Source organism: Acomys russatus, chromosome 25, assembly GCF_903995435.1.
Source record: "Acomys russatus chromosome 25, mAcoRus1.1, whole genome shotgun sequence".
Taxonomy (NCBI): Eukaryota; Metazoa; Chordata; class Mammalia; order Rodentia; family Muridae; genus Acomys; species Acomys russatus.
This window is the reverse complement of record NC_067161.1, coordinates 51,001,819-51,022,677: the sequence shown is the minus strand read 5'-3', so window position 1 is coordinate 51,022,677 and position 20,859 is coordinate 51,001,819. Positions and strand designations below refer to the sequence as shown.

The following is a 20,859-nucleotide window of genomic DNA, read 5'->3' as shown; positions in this document are numbered from 1 at the left end:
AGGCCCTCCCCTCAGACAGCTTAGTCTACTTGGCCAGGCATCTACTGAAGGAGGATAGTCACACAGTTCTAAGTCCTAAAGAGAAAGGACTACATGCTACTAGAAAGAATAAAGGAAGCCCAGCATGGTGACACTCCTGTAATCCCAGCACTCCGGAGGCAGAGGCAGGAGGATCTACAAAGCAAATACAGGCAGCCAGGGCTACAGAGAAATCTTGTCTTGAAAAACAAGAACAAAACAAACAAAACAAAAAGAAAGAGAAGAAGGAGGACAAGGCAGGGAAGGTAGGCCATCTAAGAACATGATATCTAAGCTGAAGCCGCTGGGACAGTAAGAGTTAACCAAGCCAAGGCTAAGGGGAGGCAGGACTGGAGGGCTGCCAGTGAGAGTCAAGTGTCCTCAGCACCTTACACAAAGCTCTTACATGTTTATACAGATGCCCCGACTCTCACATCCCAAGTGTACCCCCACCAGACAATCACCTCCTGCTGAGAGCTTCCTCTGAGTGAGTCCACAGCTCTCATAAAAAGCTGGCAGGGCCAGAGAGACTGCCCAGGGACTGCTGGGAATCCTGACTCAGGGGGCAAGTCAAACAGGAGTTTCATGTTTGGATAAGATTTTCAAGTCATTCTTTTTCCCAGAGACACTGGAAGACTTTGAGGAGCTGCTGGAGAGCTCCTGCACGAGCCGCAGGCACCAAGCTCCAGAATTCCAGACCCACACCTGGGCTGTGACTCAGCACAGCCGCTATGAAATCAACTGACTGGCTGGGTTTCTCCTTAAACCAAAGCCTGAGTCAGGGGAGGATGTTAGCTAACTGTGGGAGACCCCCTTCAACAGGAGAGCAGCTTCACAGCCACCCTGCCGTGAGCTCTCATCAGGCTGAGCACTTTCATGTAACATTGTCAACAGCCCTATTATATGGGTTTTGTTATTCTCATTTTTCAAAGGATAAAAATTAGGTGTGGAGTGCTGGCTGTTTGCCAAAGATCACACTGTGAGTAGCAGGGTTTGAATCCAAGCCTGTTGCCAAGGCCTGTGTGCACAAGAGCTGCACCGGTTCCAGCTCCCACCCCACCCCTCAAAACCCAAGTAAGAATTCTGTCCAAAACCTGTCCTCACTTGGTCCTGACAGGTCTGGATTGGGACAGTCTCTTGGGTTATCAATGTTCCAAACAGCACCTTCCTTTCACTGTGTCCACAGCACAGAGACCACGTCTCACGGCCACAGCGCAGCAGCGAGCCCACCTGAGATCTCCCCACGCCTCTCCAAGACCGTATCCTTTTCTCAGCTCGTCCTTGGCGGGGCTTCCCACACAGTGGTGTTTTCCTCCCTAAAAGTTCACCACAAATCTCCATCTGGCTGATTCGTGTGTCTAAACCAGTGGTCCAGCCAGGTGTGGTACACACAGCTATAATCCCAGCATTTGGGACGCAGAGGGATCTGTATGAACGCAAGGTCAGTCATGGCGATACAGTGACACCTATCAACAGCAACAAGCTAAAAAGGAACAAACACAACACCTTATCAATGAACTCAAGGAAGACAGGAAGGAGTTCTGGGTCTCAAGTCTGGTTCTGCGGTTCTAGGCAAGACACCCAGACACCAGGGCCCCACCCTGAGTGTAGTGATCACCCTCTGGGCAGGGCCTAACTATGCACAGGTGGTTTTGACTGAGTCTGACTGAAAGCCACTGAGTTCTACCCCCTCATTTACAAGTAAGGGAAGCGAGTCCAGGAGAGACTTGCGCTGGAGCTGGAGTGGGGAAGCAGGTCTCCTGCTGTCACGCCCACCCACGGGCCACGCCCACCCACGGGTCACGACTTTCTACAGCAGCTACAGAAGGTGAACAGGCCTCCAACTGGGACTCTCTAGAAAGGAGGGCATGAAGCGGGGACAGGGGATCCGGGCAGTGGCCAAGCCTGCTAAACTGAACACAATGAGGACCCCAGGGTGACCAGAACACATGGACACTTCAATACCCCAGAGACTGGGCGATTCGACAGTGACTCAGCTCTCACATGTCACAAGTCAGCTCCGGCACTAGAGCCTCGGCCTCCTGCTGCCACCCTAAAAACGTGAGGTGACCAGTGCGCTCTGCTTTAGTTAGAGATTGTGACGGCTAGAGCAAATCAGACTACAGGATAACACCCAAGGAAGACAGGTTCTGAGGAACGCAATAGAACATTTCCTTATCCAAACTGAGCAGTAGGGTTGAGTAACCTCCATCCAGGAGAAGCAACCAGCCCCGCTTCACACCAGGCTGAGCTCAGACACCTCCTCCACAAGCTTCCCCTTAACCCTTAGGTCCCACACCATCTTGAGAAAATGGGGGGTTTGGAACAGCAGGCTCCTGACTGGTAACCTAGGGGCACAGTCCCAAGCACCTGTGCCGCTGAGTTACTACCCCAGCATGACCTACAGGCGTCTGCTGCCTGATCGTTACCTCCCAGGCCCCAAGGCGGCAGCTTCCACTCTTGCCGGCTCACCTGAATACCAAGCCCATCCCTCTCGCCCACATCCAGCTGGAAGTAAAGAACAGACTGTTAGATGACACACACACAGGGGAAAGTTAGGGCAGCAGGGCTCTGTCCACTGGTGTGAACACACACCAGTGTGAACAGAACAAAGCAGGGCTCTGTCCACTGGTGTGGACACACTCTGCCCACCAGTGTGAACACCCACCGGTGTGAACAGAGGAAGGCAGGGCAGGGCTCTGTCCACCAGTGTGAACACACACCCACTGGTGTGAACAGAGGAAGGCAAGGCCTGACTTCATTCTAAGTTGCTTCAGTAGCTCATGCACCCTCCTCATGCACAAATGCAGAAAGAGGTTTAATTTTATTATCTTCACCGTCTAAACAGTCTTCTTTCCAACTTCCTCTAACACAGCAGTTCTCAACATGAGGGTCGCAACCCTTTTCACAGGGGTCGCCTAGGATCATCGGAAAATGTAGATATTTACATTATGAGTCTTGACAGTAGCAAAATTACAGTTGTGAAGTAGCAACGAGATAATGTAATGGTTGGAGCCACCACAGCCATGAAGAGCTGTGTTAAAGGGTGGCAGCACTGGGAAGGCTGAGGACTGCTGCTCTAACACGTAAGTCTTGGAGTGCAGGGATGAGATGCAGTAAGAGGCTGACGACGGACGAGCAGCCAAGCCAGGAATGCACACTAGCTGTGTGTGAGGCGCTGACTGAGGAAAGCCAGGAATGCACACTAGCTGTGTGTGAGGCGCTGACTGAGGAAAGCCAGGAATGCACACTAGTTGTGTGTGAGGTGCTGACTGAGGAAAGCCAGGAATGCACACTAGCTGTGTGAGGCGCTGACTGAGGAAAGCCAGGAATGCACACTAGTTGTGTGTGAGGTGCTGACTGAGGAAAGCCAGGAATGCACACTAGCTGTGTGTGAGGTGCTGACTGAGGAAAGCCAGGAATGCACACTAGGTGTGTGTGTGAGGTGCTGACTGAGGAAAGCCAGGAATGCACACTAGCTGTGTGTGAGGTGCTGACTGAGGAAAGCCAGGAATGCACACTAGCTGTGTGTGTGAGGCGCTGACTGAGGAAAGCCAGGAATGCACACTAGCTGTGTGTGAGGTGCTGACTGAGGAAAGCCAGGAATGCACACTAGGTGTGTGTGTGAGGTGCTGACTGAGGAAAGCCAGGAATGCACACTAGGTGTGTGTGTGAGGCGCTGACTGAGGAAAACAAGGAATGCTCACTAGGTGTGTGTGTGAGGCGCTGACTGAGGAAAGCCAGGAATGCACACTAGCTGTGTGTGTGTGAGGCGCTGACTGAGGAAAGCCAGGAATGCACACTAGGTGTGTGTGTGAGGTGCTGACTGAGGAAAGCCAGGAATGCACACTAGCTGTGTGTGAGGCGCTGACTGAGGAAAGCCAGGAATGCTCACTAGGTGTGTGTGTTAGGCGCTGACTGAGGAAAGCCAGGAATGCACACTAGGTGTGTGTGTGAGGCGCTGACTGAGGAAAGCCAGGAATGCACACTAGGTGTGTGTGTGAGGTGCTGACTGAGGAAAGTCAGGAATGCACACTAGCTGTGTGTGAGGTGCTGACTGAGGAAAGCCAGGAATGCACACTAGGTGTGTGTGTGAGGCGCTGACTGAGGAAAGCCAGGAATGCACACTGGCTGTATGGCGCTGAGCTATGAGGAAACCATTTCTCTTCTTACTGCATGCCCAGTCCTCTTGTGATGCCATGATGCCCTTTCCTTTGAAAGCCCTTTCAGAGGCCTGTCACTGTGCTCTAGAGCCAGCAGGGAGGGCATGTTCCAAGGCAGCTGACAACTCCTCCGAACAGTTTACTGCACCTGACACTCAGTAAGCACTGGCCTATGTTCAGTCCCAGAGCTCAGCTCTGCACACAGGAAGGGAAGAAGGCTGTAGCGTGGGCGGAGGAAGCCGGGCATCCAGTGTCTGATGGGCACAGACTCAGCAGGGGAACAGAAGACATTCTGGAGGACGGTGATGAAACTTACTTAATGCCACAAAACTGGACATTTAAAAATAGACAAATGTGCCAGGAGGTGGTGGCACACATCTTTAATCCCAGCACTCAGGAGGCAGAGGTAGGTGGATCGCTGTGAGTTCAAGGCCAGCCTGGTCTACAAAGTGAGTCCAGGGCAGTCAAGGCTACACAGAGAAACCCTGTCTCAAAAAACCAAAAAAAGAAAAACAAAAAACAAAAAACAAAGAAACTCCAATGCCTTCTTCACACGTCTATGGCAGCAGGCATGGACACAGTGCACATACATGCACGCAGGCACACACTCAAATACACCATCATGGCATCTCATACGTATAATATTAAAATAAACCTTAAAAAAAAAAAAGACGGGCTGGAGAGATGGCTCAGTGGTTAAGAGCACTGTCTGCTCTTCAAGAGGTCATGAGTTCAATTCCCAGCAACCACATGGTGGCTCACAACCATCTGTAATGTGATCTGATGTCCTCCTCTGCCTGCAGATGTACATGCAGGCAGAGCACTGTATACATAATAATAAATAAATAAATCTTTAAAAAAAAAAAAAGAAACAGAGCTGAAGATCTGAACCATGTGCTTTTGGAGAGCAGAGACCATTTCACACAGGCTGTCTCCAATCCATTAAATCAGCTCTGTTCAAAAAGTCACTAAGGACTTCACACGTCCTGGGCAAACCTACAAAGCCCATTTGGCACAGGTCACAGAAAAACAGTGTAAGGTGATGGCCAGACGCTGCCCTCTCCTCAGTGGCCACCACCACACTCCCTGCCTCCAACTGCAGGCATTTAACAAAAGCCCTGGTTCTAGCGTGAGTCCGATCTGAGTCTGGGTGCAGGTCCAGCGGCTCACTCACTGTCCGACCTCAGCTCTCAGATGGTTACTGAACTTCCGAGTAGTTTCTCTTGTTGAGAACATGGCTCATCATCCACCTCAAAGGGCTACTATGAGGGAAACTGAGATCACACGGGGACAGAGCTTCCTGCACAGCAAGTGCTCCTTGCTGCAGCTCCCAACCCCCTTCTGAGATGAGCGCGCATGAAAATACAAATGACTTGTACCAAAGCGTTCTTTGTTCTGAACTGAAGAAAGGCAGAAAAAGAAGGGCTTATGAGAGAGGATTGAGGGCCAGAAAACACCAGGCCCTGTCGCATGTCCCACAGCCGCACCCAGTCCTGTCGCAGCTGGCGGGCTCGGCCAGTTCCTGGGAACCTGCGCTAAACAAGCACAAGTGCCTGTCAGCTTCTGCTGCGCCTCTGGCTCCGGTGGCCCCACGCGTGCACACACCTGCCTCTCTTCTTGGGGTACCCGCTCCACGGTTTTCTTGCAGGCTCCTCCCTGAGCTACTGAGAATTAAAGCCCAGGCCCTACAGTTTGTACCACCGTCTTAGGAACGTGCCTTCAGTGGGTGGGTAGTGACGAGAACTGTCCGGATAGCCTGGCGTGGCGCCTGCCTGTTTTACCTCAGAGGTGTACTGGCAGATAAAGCTCTTAGTATGCGAGATACGTGCCACGTGTAAAAGCTGCCCCCAGAAGGACGGAAACAGGAGACAGAAACGCCTTCCTGCCTAGAGAAGGTGCCTAACTTGTCCCTCCCTGGTCTCTCCCATGTCCATAACAAATTCACAAGGGTTCTAGAAACAACCAGGAGCAGAAAAACAATTCTTCAGTGCAATGTGTGCAAGACTGTAGGATGCTAATGTCCCTGGTCCTGGCATGCTAAGTGCCTTTAGTGTTCCCAAGACATAGTGACAGTTAAACCTCCCTCCTCAACCTTTCCAAACACACCCTGGAGAATGACTGAGGACTGACATGTACGGCTGTGCATCCCATGGGCCCACCCCACTCTAGCCATCCTTCACGGCTGAGGAAGTCAAGAGCCCTGTCTCCAGCCAAGTGCATAATTACTGAATCCCTAGCTTGTACTCAGCATCTTTATAGGCAGTTACACATCAATAGGAAATATGGGTCATGGTCCCCATGCATAAGGAAGTGGTAAGAAAGGTGACTGTAACAAATTATTTGATATACAGTAGCGTGTAATCAAATTAAACCATGTGGTCTACAAGAAACAGATAAGATAATCAGCTAAGGCTGGCACTATGACAAAGGCTTTGTGGAAAAGAACAACAGGTTGTGTTAGGTCTAGAAGAAGGTGGAATTTTCCTCACTCAGCCCTCCTGAGCCTCAGTCTCCCCTGTAAGTGCTGTGAATGGAAAACTCCTTGTGGGTCCAGGAACAATTCACAGTCCAGCTCCTCAAATCCCATGCTAAAGTGGTTCCGAGTAAAAAGGGGTGTGAAAAATTTCCCATGCTCCCTCAGAAGGCCAACTGCTACCAGGCCTCACAGACCAGTCAGAGGCACCAAAGACCAACCAGAAGCGTTCAGTGCCACATGCACTCAGCGAGCTTGAATGCTGGCTGCAGTTCCCAGGCGACAGGAAGGTTCCAATCACCTGTCAGCTCCGGCCTGCAAGGTCTCCTGCTTTGGACACGGATTTCTGCAGTATGAGGCCCTAGCCGCCTCTTCTGCGCAAGGTCTCCCTCACCTCAAACAATCCCTACTTCCTCCACTCACCTCGCCTCTCAGACCCCCACCACCCTCCTCACAGCCCACCCCACCACCCTCCTCACAGCCCACCCCACCACCCTCCACACTCCATCCGCCTGACATTCAAGCTGCTTCTGGAGTCTGGCTCCTCCAACAAGCCCAAAACTCGTGGCTTCCTCAGCCCTCTTTCCTTTCCAGCATTCAAGAGTCACTAACGACCCCCACACCCCACGCATCCTTTACTTGCACACAATGTAAACCAGAGTCTTTTCTGTTTATACACAGAATCTATCTAATGCTAGAGAGAACCCCACTTCCTGCAGACCATAAGGCTAAGTTAGGGCCCAGCCTGACTGATCTTTTGAGACTCTTACCTAAACCACCCACTCGGAGTAACAACCTGGCTCCCAGAGTACAGGACACTCACCTGCTACAAACCCGCACGTAGTCCACAGACCCAAGACCCAGGAACTCTCCCCTGGCAAATACACGTGAGGGTTACAGTCCTGTGCCCTTTCCACACTCAAGCCCCTTATTTTTATAAAGCAGTTTTTTTTTTTCTTCCACAGAAAGCTTGAGAACAAGTTCTTTTGGACCACAGTGCTGCCTGGAGCTTTCAACTCCTCAGGGTCATGGGTCACAGGTGCTGACCAATGACGTGGTCTCATTTTTTTGGCCACCAACTAAGTCTACCTGCTGCTTCACTTCTATCTCGTGTCTTTTCTTTTTCTTAAAGCGGTTTGGCTTAGACCTCTCAACCAGCCCACCAGCCATTTCTGTCCTGTGAAACAGCCAAGTGTGGTGACTCACACCTGTCATCCCAGCATGCAGCGGCTTAAGGGAGGAAGACTAGGGAGCATGGGCTACACACTGAGTTCCAGGACAGCCAGAATGCAGAGTGAGACCTTGTCTCAAAACAATTCAAATCAGAAAAACAATGCAAAAGTTGGCATAGTGGCACAGACCTATCCCAGCACTTGGAAGGCAGAGGCGGGAGAATTCCAATTTTGGAGCCAACCTGGGCTATTCAACAGTTCTAAGGCTAACCTAAACTAAATAACCAGACTCCAGTCTCAAACAAAAACAAACAAACACCAAGTTTTGTGAGCAAGGAGAGCTGGTGGATCAGAGGCCGAATCTAAAGCCTGATGCGCGCTAGGCCTGACTCTATCAGACTCACAGCCCGGGCTTCTGTTGGTTCTTCTGTTGAGGCAGGGTCTCCTCTAGCACAGGCTGGCCTTCAACTCCTGATCTTCTCACAGCCCCCCCAAGTGCTGGGATTACAGGTGTTTGCCACCATACTGATATTGCAGCTCTGTTTTTACTTTAAAAAACAAAAACAAAAAACACATTTATTGGCTGAGCAGTAGTGGAGCACACCTTTAATCCAGCACTCAGAAGGCAGATGCAGCCAGACAGCCAGGGCTACACAGAGAAACGCCCGCCCCCATCACATTTATTTATTTATTATGAATATAGTTGCATATGTGGAAGTGAGAGAACAGTTTGGGGAAGTTGGGGGTCTCAGAGACTGAACTTGCATCACAAGATTGGCAGTAAGTGCTTTTACCCTAGTGAGTCATCTCCCATCACCAGACTTCTATTTTGTTGTTGGAGTTTGGTGGTTGGCTGGTTGGTTTGGTCAACGTCGTCCCCACAGACAAGGGGAAGCTCTGGTCGTCCTAACACTTAGTGTGTAGACTAGGCTGGCCTTAACACACAGGGACCCACCTGTGCCTGTCCCCCTGGTGCTGGGGTCACAGGCGCGTGCCACTGCACCCAGCTGCACCACTCTTATTACTTTATTTTGAGACAGCTCACCAAGTCGCCCAGGCCAGCTTTACTCTGTAGGCAGGCACACCTTGAACTTCCAAGTTTCCTACCTTAACCTGACCAAGCTGCTAGGACTGCGCACTTTTGTGGATAAACGTAGCTAAAAACCATGTAGTTCTGCATAGAACCTACACATCCTCCTGTAGACTTTAAATCATCTCAATTACATTTAATACATAACAGTTGCCATACCATACTGTTCAGGGCATAGCGACAAGGAAAACGGAACAAAAGCCGCACAGTCACGCTGTAACCCCGGCTTGGGGAGCTCAGGCATGAAGATCACTAGTCTGAGTTAGCCTGGGCCACATAGTGTCACCAGCCTGGGTGACAGAGCAAGACCAGCAAAAAAACAATTTTAAAAAGTTGATTGGGATTGGGGAGATGGCTCACTGGGTAAAGCATTCAACATGCAAGCACAGAAGCCACTGAAGGCCAGGAGCAGCATTCCTGTGGCAAGATGGGAGGCAGAGGCCACAGAACACCGGAAGCCTACAGACCAGCAAGCCTGACACATGGCAAAGAACAAAAGGTTCTGCCTCGAGTAAGGGGGGCCACGAGGACCCGCACCCAAGGGTGTTCTCTGATTTCTAACTACAAGCACCCTGAAACATGTGCAAGAATGCATGGTCACATTCATACCCAAGCAGATTTTTTGAAAAAGCCCATTCATTAACTTAATAACTTTCTGTTCTATTTTTCCTCCTCTTCCTTTTTTGGTTTTTCAAGACAGGGTTTCTCTGTGTAGCCTTGGCTGTCCTGGACTCACTTTGTAGACCAGGCTGGCCTCGAACTCACAGTGCTCCGCCTGCCTCTGCCTCCCGAGTGCTGTGATTAAAAGTGTGCGCCACCACGCGAGGCCTTCTGTTCTACTTTTCAATGGGGGTGTGGCGCTGAGGAGCCTAAAGGGTTATGGATGTAACCGTTATGCAGTGGGTGCTGAGGGAGTGTGTGAGACTGAACATTGGATTTTGAGATGATTGGCCACTAATCACAGCACGGCAGAAAATGAGTTAAGTTCATAAAAACAGAATTAACATAATCGCCCAACTTTGAGAGCTCTAAGTTACCCAGCACTCGGGAGGCAGAGGCAGGTGGATCTCTGTGAGTCCAAGGTCAGCCTAGTCTACAGCTGAGTCTAGGACATCCAAGGTTACACAGAGAAACCCTGCCTCAAAAAACCAAAAACCAAGTAAGACGAGAGCAGGGCTGGAGGTGGTCTTCCAGAGGACCTGGGCTCAAATCCAGTTCCAAGGAATCCTATGTCCTCTTCTGGCTGTCGCATGCACCAAACACACATGTGGTACACAGACATACATGCAGGCAAAACTTGAAACAAAAAGACAAGGAGAGCCAAGGAGGACACAGTGCATGTGTGCAGTACCAACCACTTGAGAAGCTGAGGCAGGGCCACTAGAGTCCAGGAGTTTGAGGCCAGCCTGGGCAGGAAAGCAAGAAAGACCCTGGCAAAAAGGGGGGTGGGGGTGGGATTCTAAGGTCTGGGTTTGCAAAGGCATTTCTTAGGTGGATGCTCACAGGGTCCTGGGGTCTAGAACCTGGGTGTGGACAGCACCTGACAGCTGGTGAAGGGAACGTGACAGGACTCTGGAGACAGAAAGTTGCGCAGGTAGCCTCAGATGGCTTCTGGGAAAGCTCTCCAGTACCAGGACGCTGCTGTGTGATGGGGACAAGTCAGCCTGCCAACAGAAGCTGCACACTTCCTGCCACCCTTTCCCCTAAGTGACAAAGCGTTCTAAGTACCCAAACTGTGTGTGTCTTTTCTCCTGTCTTAGGCACAGTTTGTAGCCGAATTTGGATCTTATACAGCATCATGAGTCTTGGGGGGAAGAGTGAGACCAGATCAGCACCCTGCTGACAGTCTTTCCTATTATGGGGTTGGGGACAGAGTTACAAATACATTCATGAGTGTACATGTACACGTGGGTGAGTGTGTGTGTGCGTGTGTGTGTAGGCCAGAGGTCAACATCAGCATCTTTCTTCCTTCTTTGGTTTTCCACTTCATTTATTTGGCTAAGCTAACTCCAGGGTACCCACCTGCCTCAGCTCCCAGACCTGGAGTTACAGATGCGTGCCATCTCGCCATGCACGTTCCCATTTCCATGGCCACACCCTCTCTTTTGGGGCTACAGAGGCAGCTTAGAAGGTCACGGCCCTCGACGTACAAACATGAGGGTGGAAGCTTGAATCCCCAGCAACCGCCCAAAAAGGTCAGGTATCGCCCTGTGTGCCTGTGACCACAGCATCGAGCAGAGGGGTGACACAGGCACAGACTCCGCGGGCTCAATGGCAGCTTAGGGGCATACGGATGGTGAGGAGTGAAGAAAGACATCCAACACTCCCTAGCTTCCACAGGTATGTGAGCACACGCACACACACCCACACACACACACTCACATCAACACACCCCCACACACTCACTTCAACACACACACACACATCAACGCACACTCACATCAACACACACACACTCACGCACACTCACATACTCACATCAACACACTCACACACTCATATCCACACACACCACACACTCACGCCCCCCCACATCAACACACACATACACACATCAACACACCACACACACACACCATACACACACCACACACACACACACACCACACACCCACACCTTTGATTTCCCAAAGAACTGTTCCTTCACATGTCACTAAGGCTACGGCAACATGTCATACTCTAAACATGAAGGGTGGTGACGTTCCTTCCCTTGTCTGGGTAATGGCTGAACGCCCGGTTCCAGCCACCGTCTCTACCATCATCCTTTTATCATTTTATCAAAGCAACATTTTACATCATTTTAAATGCCACAGGCTTTCAATTTCCCCCTCCTTCTGTCCCTGTCTAGGGGGAAAGTCACTAAAGGCCCTCACTGCAGCAGCAGGTCAGTCCTGCTCCTCTGCCTACGACATCCGTCTTCAACATGCGCACAGCAGCCGCCCCACACTGCTTAGCAGCCTAGACACATCACCCCCCCTCCCCCCGCACCCAGCTTTCCTAAAGATGCTGGCTCTACGGCAACAGAGGAGGATGGAACATCTTCAAAGAACACACACAATCATATGAGATACACAAAAGTACATGCAAAATCATTATTTAAACAACAACAACAACCACAAAACGCCCATCGACGACTACCACCCAGTAAGAAGCCCCTCAAGGGGGTGCCGTGGCATGACTGACACTTCAACACAGCCACACTGCCTAGCCCCACAGTTGCAGAGACACTGCAGTCTAAAACTTCTAGCTGCTGGACAGTAAAAATAAACTGATTTATGAAGTGGGTCAACCAACAGCAGTAATGTAAAAGCAAAAAGGTCGGCCTGGGGTCTGCTCCTCCCTCTCCCGGCTACTTTTCCAAGTGTTTTATCCTTTGTAAGACGCCAACCATTCCAAGTCAGAAGACTCTTCTGGAATATAACCAAGTTTGGACACAGACAAAGACGGCTTCAAACTAGAGGCCCAAATTTTCTCTCAGATAATACTCTTTATTTTAGAGACATTGCTTGGTTAAAAACATCCAGAGCTCTGTTTGACCACAAGACCACGGCACCTCAAAAGATAACTCTTTTTGATGTTTTTGAGGCAGATTCTCGTGTCTCCCAAGCTGCCCTTAAGTTTTGCTTAGTTTTGTTTTTTTGAGGCAAGGTTCCTCTATTACGTAGCCCTGCTGTCCCAGGCTACGTAGACCAGGCTGGCCCATAACTCAAAGAGATCCCACCTACCTCTGCTAGGGTTACAGGTGTGTACTACAACACCCAGCATATTTATTTATATTTACTTGTGTGTATATGTATATGTCTATGTGTGTGCATGTGTGCGTGAGTGCAGGCATGCATGTGGCACACATATGGAAGTCAGAGGACAACCCCAGAGCTTCAGTTCTCTCCCCCTCTACCAGGTGTGTTCTGAGGATCAAGCCATGAAGGCTTTTGTTTTGTTTTGTTTACCAGGCTTTGGTAGTAACTGCTTTAACCCACTGAGCCATCTCCTCTGGCCAGGCATGGCGTTTTTTTTTTTTTTTTTTTTTTTTTTTGACTACTTTAAGCAAGCATTACACTAACAGCTTTCAGCTGTTACAGCACGCACTTACTTAACAAATAACTGAGCCCCACTATGTAAAACTCAGCTCTAGGTACTGAGGACACAGAGGGAACAGAACAGACAAAATTCCAGCGTACAGCACCTTTAAATTTTGTGTCACCGAGACTCCTAGGACTTCACGCTAAGCAGACAGCCCCAGCCTCAAGTCACATTCTAGTCAAGGCTGACAGAAACGTGCCTGTGACAACTAGTAATAAGAACTATAGGAAAAACTGGGCGGTGGTGGCACACGCCTTTGATCCCAGCACTCAGGAGGCAGAGGCAGGCAATCAAGACCAGCCTGGTCTATACAGGGAGTTCCAGGACAGCCAGGACTACACAGGGAAACCCTGTCTCAAAACAAAAACAAAAACAGACCTATGAAAAAAGGATTTTACTTATGGTTGTGAGCCTAGCCTTTAACGGCTGAGCCATCTCAACTAAGGCACCAGCCAAGGACAATACAGGAGGTAAACTTTAAACCCCTTCCCAGATCTAGCCAATGGTCAGAATATTCTCCACAGTTGAGGGGAGAGTGTGATACGACTTTCTCACGTACTCTGGTGCCTCACATTTGACCATGTCCCCTGGAGGGGGAGCCCTGGTGGCACTCAGAGGAAGGACAGCAAGTAGCCAAGAAGAGACTTGATACCCTATGAGAATATATAGGGGGACGTAATCCCCCTCAGGAACAGTCATAGGGGAGGGGAATAATGGGAAAATGGGGGGGGGGGGAGGAATGGGAGGATACAAGGGATGGGATAAACATTGAGATGTAACAAGAATAAATTAATAAAAAAAAATAAAAAAATAAAAATTAAAAAAAAAAGAAAAAAGGATTTTACAAAAACAAAGTGGGGAAGAGTTGTCCTGAGTGGTAATACGGTCACTCTATGCTGGGAACTGAGCTAAATACTTTTTTTAAATGACTTTTTAAAAAAGTTTATGTGCCTTGGTGTTCTGCCTGTCTGTATATGTGAGAGGATGTCAGATCCCTTGGAACTAGAGTTACAGACAGTTGTGAACTGCCATGTGGGTGCTGGGAATTGAACTCGGGTCCTTTGCAAGAGAAGCCAGTGCACTTAACTGCTGAGTCATCATTCCAGCTCCTTGGCTAAATATTTAATGTGAAGCATTTCATTTCATTCAGTAACTCTATGTTCAGTGCTATTTCCACTCCTACCATACAGGCAAGAAAATGGAACTCAGGGAAGTAAAGACTCCAGAGCCTGCAGGAAGGGAAGTGCGGTAAAGGACCATGGTCTGGGTCCTACAGGAGGTGACAAATCTAGGGCTTGAATTCAGGAGACCAACTCCAGACTCATGTTCCTCCCCCACTACTGCACGCCACCACCCGGATGCACAGACAGCCCAGAAGGTCAAGGGTCACAAGGTAGCAGGTCCTTCTGGCCTCCTTGCTGAGAGATAGTGTAACCCAATCTCCCTCTAACATCAGACTATTATCCTCACTGCCAGCTGAGAGCCACGCCTTATCTTGAAACAAGAGGAGAAAGAAGTCTTAGGCTCATTAGGGCTAGCTACTCAGCCCTAAGTGTGCTCCCACCCCACCCCACCCCACCCAGCACCAGGCAAGGCACACTTGGCCAATTCTGAATGGTACCATTAGGAACAGACCCAGGTGTGGCTGAGCCAGGCACCTGGCAGAGGTGTACTGGACCAGATTGGCAACTGAGAGGGAAGCCAGCAGCAAGTAGAAAGCAGCCTTCCCTGCCCCACTTCAAGAAAATACAGCTCTTCCTCAACCCCCGGAGAACCAGAGACATGGGCTGTTCTCTTCAGAGGCAGACAGCAGGTAGAAGGACAAGAAACAGGTCACCCAGCTCTCTTGAAGGAAAGGAGCGGAGGCCCAGGAAGAGGTGAGGAAGGAGGCTAAAATACCTCAGGGAGGGAAGTCCAGGAGGGAAATACCAAGTCCAAGGTCAAATAGAAATTGCTGGAAATCCCAAGTTGAGGGCCCAGAGATAAAGTTATCATAGAAGCCAAAAGAAAAGAGAAGCAGAGAACCAGAGGTGAAAACCAAAGGTCACCCGGTCTGCACCTACCCACCGAGAAGCAATGTTTAAGGTCACCACAGCCAGAGAACTTGTGGCCAGAGTTAATCAGCAACTTCAATTTGCAGCTGGGATTCCAAATCTGAGCTTCATTAAGACACTTTACTCAAAACCTGGATTTCCATTTTTATCCCAACGTACTTGAGCACCCCAATTTAAACAGACTAAGCTGACCTCCTCCTAAAGCCTTCTGATCCCTTCCCCATCAAAACACACACACACACACACACACAGACACACACACACACACACACACACACACACGGGGGTGGGGGGTGGGGGGTGGGGGGGTGAGATCCACTACTCAGTCTTGCTTTCCAGAAACTTTTATCTCCAGCAAGTCAGGTCTCATAAACCCAACATTGCACCAAACAAATTATGACCTGAATGGGGGAAAAAAAAAAAAAAAACCAGAACTGTGTCACCTAGAGAAACCCAATTAACACCATGACTCTGCTCTCTTCAGCTCTCTCTCCCCTCCAGTCATATCCGGGGCACTTCTGGGGTGCTTGCCTTTCCCTGGCTAATTTAAAAGCCAGAAGACAATGTGCACAGGGGCCTTCTGGGAAGCTAAGCATGAGGTGGGAAATCCTGCTCCAGATCCACCTCGGTGGGGCTGGGAAAGCTCGCAGGGCACAGGGCGTGGAATCAAAACACCACCTGGGAAGACAGTCTGCAGTGGCTCACCTTGAAATCTCTATGTTGCCCTTAATGCCAAGCTGTCCGCTAAAGAAAAACATACAAATGCTGCCGAATCAAAAATCACGGAAAGGAGAGAGTAAGCGCCCCACGTGGACCAATACCAGGGTTATTCGAAAGCACTCCTGACACAGTTGTTTCCTCTTCACCGCTTTTCTAATGAGCCCCTCCCTCCGGACCTCCTTCGCCTCCCCCAAGCCCTCGCTACCGACCACAGGCAGCGTGTGTGGTGTGTGTGTGTGTACGTATATGTAAACATCGTCTTCCGGCCCGAGTTTCCGAGAAAAATCAAGGCTTTCCTTCCTCCCCCTGTGCACTCGTCTGTCCTCCCAGCCCCACACACGGTTGCAGAGTTAGTAATGTCTAACATTCAGGGACACCCCCCCCCCCGCCCGGAAATGCCTGGCTGTGAAAAGCTGCACTTGAAACACGAGAGAAGGGTTAGAGAAAGTGAACGTGGGATGGAAGACGTAGGAGGTGTGTGGGGTGGAGTGAGGAGGTGAAAATGCCGGCCCAACTTGCAATTCTGGGGTGGGTGGGTAGGCGAGGGAGAAAACCAGGGATGAGGGGGAGGCTGAGGCAAAGTCGAAATTCCAGAAGCTGGAGGTGGTGGAGGGAAGGAGACACGAGGGTCGAGCGGGCCACAAGGAGAGACTCCGCAGGTGACCCTCAAACGCCTAGAAGGGAGGGGACTGGGATCCCAGAGCAGCAAGGTAGGGGTGTCAGGCAAGTGTGGGGGAGGGCAGCACAGGGTGGGGACCGAACCGGCTCCCAGGATCTGCAGAGGCGGCGCGAGCCCGAGAGAGGGGCAGGGGTCCCCCGCGGGGATGGGGGGCGAGGCTGTGGGGGCGGCGCTCACCCGCAGGGCGGACAGGTCGATGTCGTCCAGGCTGCGGGCGGGGGCTGGGTCGCCCATGGCCGCCGCGGGGCCGCTCACGCTCCGGCTCGCTCACTCCGCTGCCGCCGCCGCCGCTTCTCCCCCATCGGGGGGACCCGGGGTAGGGGGTGGGGGCGGGCTCCACCGCGCCTGCCCCGAAGGCCGGGGAGGAGGAGGGGAGGAGGGGGGCAGGGGGAGGGAGGGAGGGCCGGCGGGACGACCGACCCAGCGGCTGACGGGCGCTCTCACCCGCGCGCCTGCAACCCGAGCCGCCGGCTGCGCTGCGCACGCGCGGAGCGGCCCCTCCCGCCGGGCGCCGGCACCTGCGCGCAGGCGCGGGAGAGCGGGCGGAGTGCGCGCGCGCGCGCGTCCTCGCGGGAGCCTTGGCGAGGAAGGAGCGCGCCCCGCCGGCTGGTGCGCGTGCGCACGCACTTTCCCCTTCCTTTTCCCCCCTTATATTATTATTATTATTATTATTAATTATCGCTTCCCCTTCCCTAGTTCCCTCGTTGATGTCTATCTGACTCCTTTCCCTTTTCCTCTCTCTTTCGTGCGCCCAGCTGCCAAACCACCCCAGCTCTCTGTTTGCGGGGGAAGGGAGGCGGGACCTAACCCCCTCTTATTACTAGGGGGGTTGTTATGGTAACTCCCCACGCGAGGGCTGGTGGCCTCCAGATAGGACGGGCTGTCCACCCACCAGTTGCCATGGTAACAGTGGAGCCGCTGAAGGAGGGGCCTCTCCGTGAGAACTTGGCTGGAGAACCCACGTGGGAGGGTAGGAGGGGGCCACTTGTCTGCCCTTCACACTCCCTTTCCTGGCTGGAGCCGGGATGCTGGGAGCGGATCTTAGCCCTCAGGATAGGCGCTCCTACTGCAACAAGTTTGGGGAAGCGGAAGAGAGGAAGACACTCTGTCCAATTCTTTCTTAGATCTACTCCCGTGGACATAGCCCCTCCAGCCGGTTAGTCTCACTAGAGGATGGGTGATGCTCTGCAGCTACGTGCACAGTCACGTCCTGACTAATGTGCTGTGTGACCTTGAGCAAATGAATTTGCCTCTCTGGGTTATTCTTCCTCGAGGAAGTCGAGGGCCCAAGGTCGTCTTCCAACACTATCGCCCCATCCGACACTGAATATAAATATTGCTTAGGTGAGTCTGAATTCTCTGGAGCCTTCTTGGCACATTTGGATGCATATCCAGACTTGCTCTGGGTGCTCGACTTGTCCCTGATAGTCAAGCCACAACCTCCGTTTGTCTCCATCACCCTGTCATTCTCACATGTGGCCTCAATGCCTGGCTCCCTCAAATAAATTCTTCATATCCAAAAGTGATTTTTCTAAAGCTAGCTAAGGCAGAAGGATTACATTTTCTTTTTATCTGGGCTATGTAGTAGCAAACAAATAAATAAAAAAAAATTAAGTATGCCTTTTGCTGACTCCCACTGCCTTGTGGTTAGTGATATCAAAAACTTTGAGGATTCTGTCAGTTTCTCTGGTCTTATCTATTTCTTCTTTTCTGGTCTTACGTCTTAGCAAGCCACACCCAAACCTGTCCCAGCTGTACTGAAATACACTCTACTTGAAGCCCCCAGAACTCAACATCTCTCACCTGTCTTTGTACCAGTTACTGTTCCTTTTCTCTCAGGTATTCGCCAATTTCCAGCTGTGCTGGCTAGTTTTATGTCAACCTGGCACAAGCTAGAGTCATTTGGGAAGAGAAAACAACCCCTACCAGGATGGAGTGTGTGTGTGTGTGTGTGTGTGTGTGTGTGTGTAGTCCTGAGAAGCATTTTCTTAATTGATTGATGTAGGAAGTCCCACCCACTAAGGGTGATGCCAGCCCTGGATGATTGATGTAGGAAGTCCCACCCACTAAGGGTGATGCCAGCCCTGGATGATTGATGTAGGAAGTCCCACCCACTAAGGGTGATGCCAGCCCTGGGTGTGTGATCCCTGATTGTGTAAGGAAGCTGGAGGAACAAGCCAGTAGCTTCCGGTCCTGCCTAGAGGCACCTGACCTGATTCCCTTCAGTGAGGGAATCAGCTTTGTAAGCTGAAATAGACCTTTTTCTTCCTAAGTTGCTTTTGGTTGTGGTTTTTCTTTTTCTTTTTTTTTCTTTTTTAAGATTTATTTATTTTATTTATTGCATATGAGTGCTTTATCTGCAGAGGAGGGTATCAGATTACATTATAGATGGTTGTGAGTCACCATGTGGTTGCTGGGAATTGAACTCAGGACCTCTGAAAGGGCAGGCGGCGCTCTTAAGCACTGAGCCATCTCTCCAGCCCTTGAGACAAGGTTTCTAAGTGTAGCCTTGGCTGTCCTGGACTCACTTTGTTTACCAGGCTGTCTTCGAACTCAGAGAGACCTGCCTGCCTCTGCCTCCCTGAGTCCTGGGAGTTTACAGGCGTGGGCCACCATGTCCATCCTTGACCATGGTCGGGATTTTTGGGGTTTTGTTTTTGATTTTGTTTTTTCTGGTTTTTCAAGACATGGTTTCTGTTATCCTGGGTGTCCTGGACTCACTTTGTAGGCCAGGCTGGCCTTGAACTCACAGCAATCTGCCTGCCTCTGCCTGCCGAGTGCTGGGATTAAAGGCTTGAGTCACCATGCCTGGCTGGCCATGGTGTTTTATTACGGAGTAGAAATCCAACTGAGACACCAGCCGTGACTACTCTCACTGGCCTTTGCCTTACCCTGTATGTTGGAATCACCTCTCTATGAACTGTCTTTTACAAAATTTTGTTAAATGTATTTGTGTGCATGCATGAGTGCTATGGTGCACATATGGAGGTCAAAGCACTACCTTGGTGTGGAGGTCTCCTGGGTGTGGTGGCTGAGACAAGAGGATTTCCATAAATACAAAGCCAGCCTGGACTACAGAGTGAGATCCAGACCAGCCAGGGCTATATGAGACTGTGTCTTAAGAGACAAACAAAAAGGGCTGGGCTTGGTGCGCATGCCTTTAATCCCAGCACTCAGGAGGCAGAGGCAGGCAGATTGCTGTGAGTTTGAGGCCAGCCTGGTCTACAAAGCGAGTCCAGGACAGCCAAGGCTACACGGAGAAACCCTGTCTTGAAAAACAAAAATAAGGGGGCTAGAGAGATGGCTCAGAGGTTAAGAGCACTGGCTGTTCTTCCAGAGGTCCTGAGTTCAATTCCCAGCAAGCACATGGTGGCTCACAACCATCTATAATGATATCTGGTGCCCTCCTCTGGCCTGCAGGTGTACATGCAGTCAGAACATTGTATACATAATAAAATAAATCTTTAAAAGAGAGCTCGAGACCAAAATAATAATGATAGTTAACAAATCAATAAGCAAATCAACAGCTCAGGGATGGGATAAATGGGCACCTTCACCCCGAGAGGCCATGTAACCCCCTGAGTGGGAGGGAGAGGAAACAAGACTGCTGGGAGTTGGTTCACTTGCTCGTTTGTTTTTGAGACAGGGTGGCTGCCATGCTTCCTCCCCTACACCGCGGTTGGCTTTCCACCAAGACTCCTGGTCTACAGTGGCACTAGTTCACTGCTGCAATCCCAGTCTTGAGGAGGCTGAGGCAGGAGGCCTGAGGATCCTGAATTAGAGGCAAGACCTTGTCCTAGCTGGGCATGAGCAGAGGCAGGATTGCTGGTCTACACAGCAAGACCCTGTCTTCAAGCCCTGCCAGTCTAAGAACTGGAAAGCTGCCATGGGAAATGGATGTCGGCCCAGGCCCTGGCCCAGCTTTGGGGCCAGCTCTGCCTCCACCTTACAATTAAGGAAGTCATGGTCCCCGAGGCAAAGAGATAATTTAGTGCTGACAATTGAGACTAATTAATGAGACTATGCCAATTAGTACCTGGAACTGCTGTGTAGGAGGGGAGTTTCTTAGATATTAGTGTTTTGGTGTATGTGTGTGGTATGTGTGCGTGCATATGCATCTGTTCGGATACGTGTGCGTGTGCGCGCATGCGCGTGTGTACACAAATACAAGTGAACCTAGAGTGTGAGGGTCTTCTCCCTTAATATGAGGGGAGGGGCCTAATCTTTTGCTTTGTTTTGCTTTTAAGAGTTATTTGCTTTCCATGCAGCAGCCCCACTAACAATAAGTTATGTAGAAACTAACAGTTAATTTTAATTGCTGTGGGCAATATTTCTTTAAAATGCGTGTGTTTAAAATGCCATTCTTACCGTCAGATGTGGTGGCGCATGCCGGTAATCCCAGCACTC

The 20,859-nt window shown here is 50.7% G+C and overlaps 1 protein-coding gene across 1 annotated transcript in view; it reads right to left on the bottom strand.

The window, feature by feature from the left end:
* The window catches only part of Mink1 (misshapen like kinase 1), a 54,069-nt gene extending 37,271 nt beyond the window's left edge, over positions 1-16,798 (bottom strand). Inside the window, exon 1 of the mRNA XM_051167204.1 lies at positions 16,630-16,798. Coding sequence (XP_051023161.1) covers positions 16,630-16,686 — 57 coding nt within the window. The 5' untranslated portion in view covers positions 16,687-16,798. The remainder of the gene's footprint in view (positions 1-16,629) is intronic.
* Between the last annotated feature and the right edge of the window lie 4,061 nt (positions 16,799-20,859).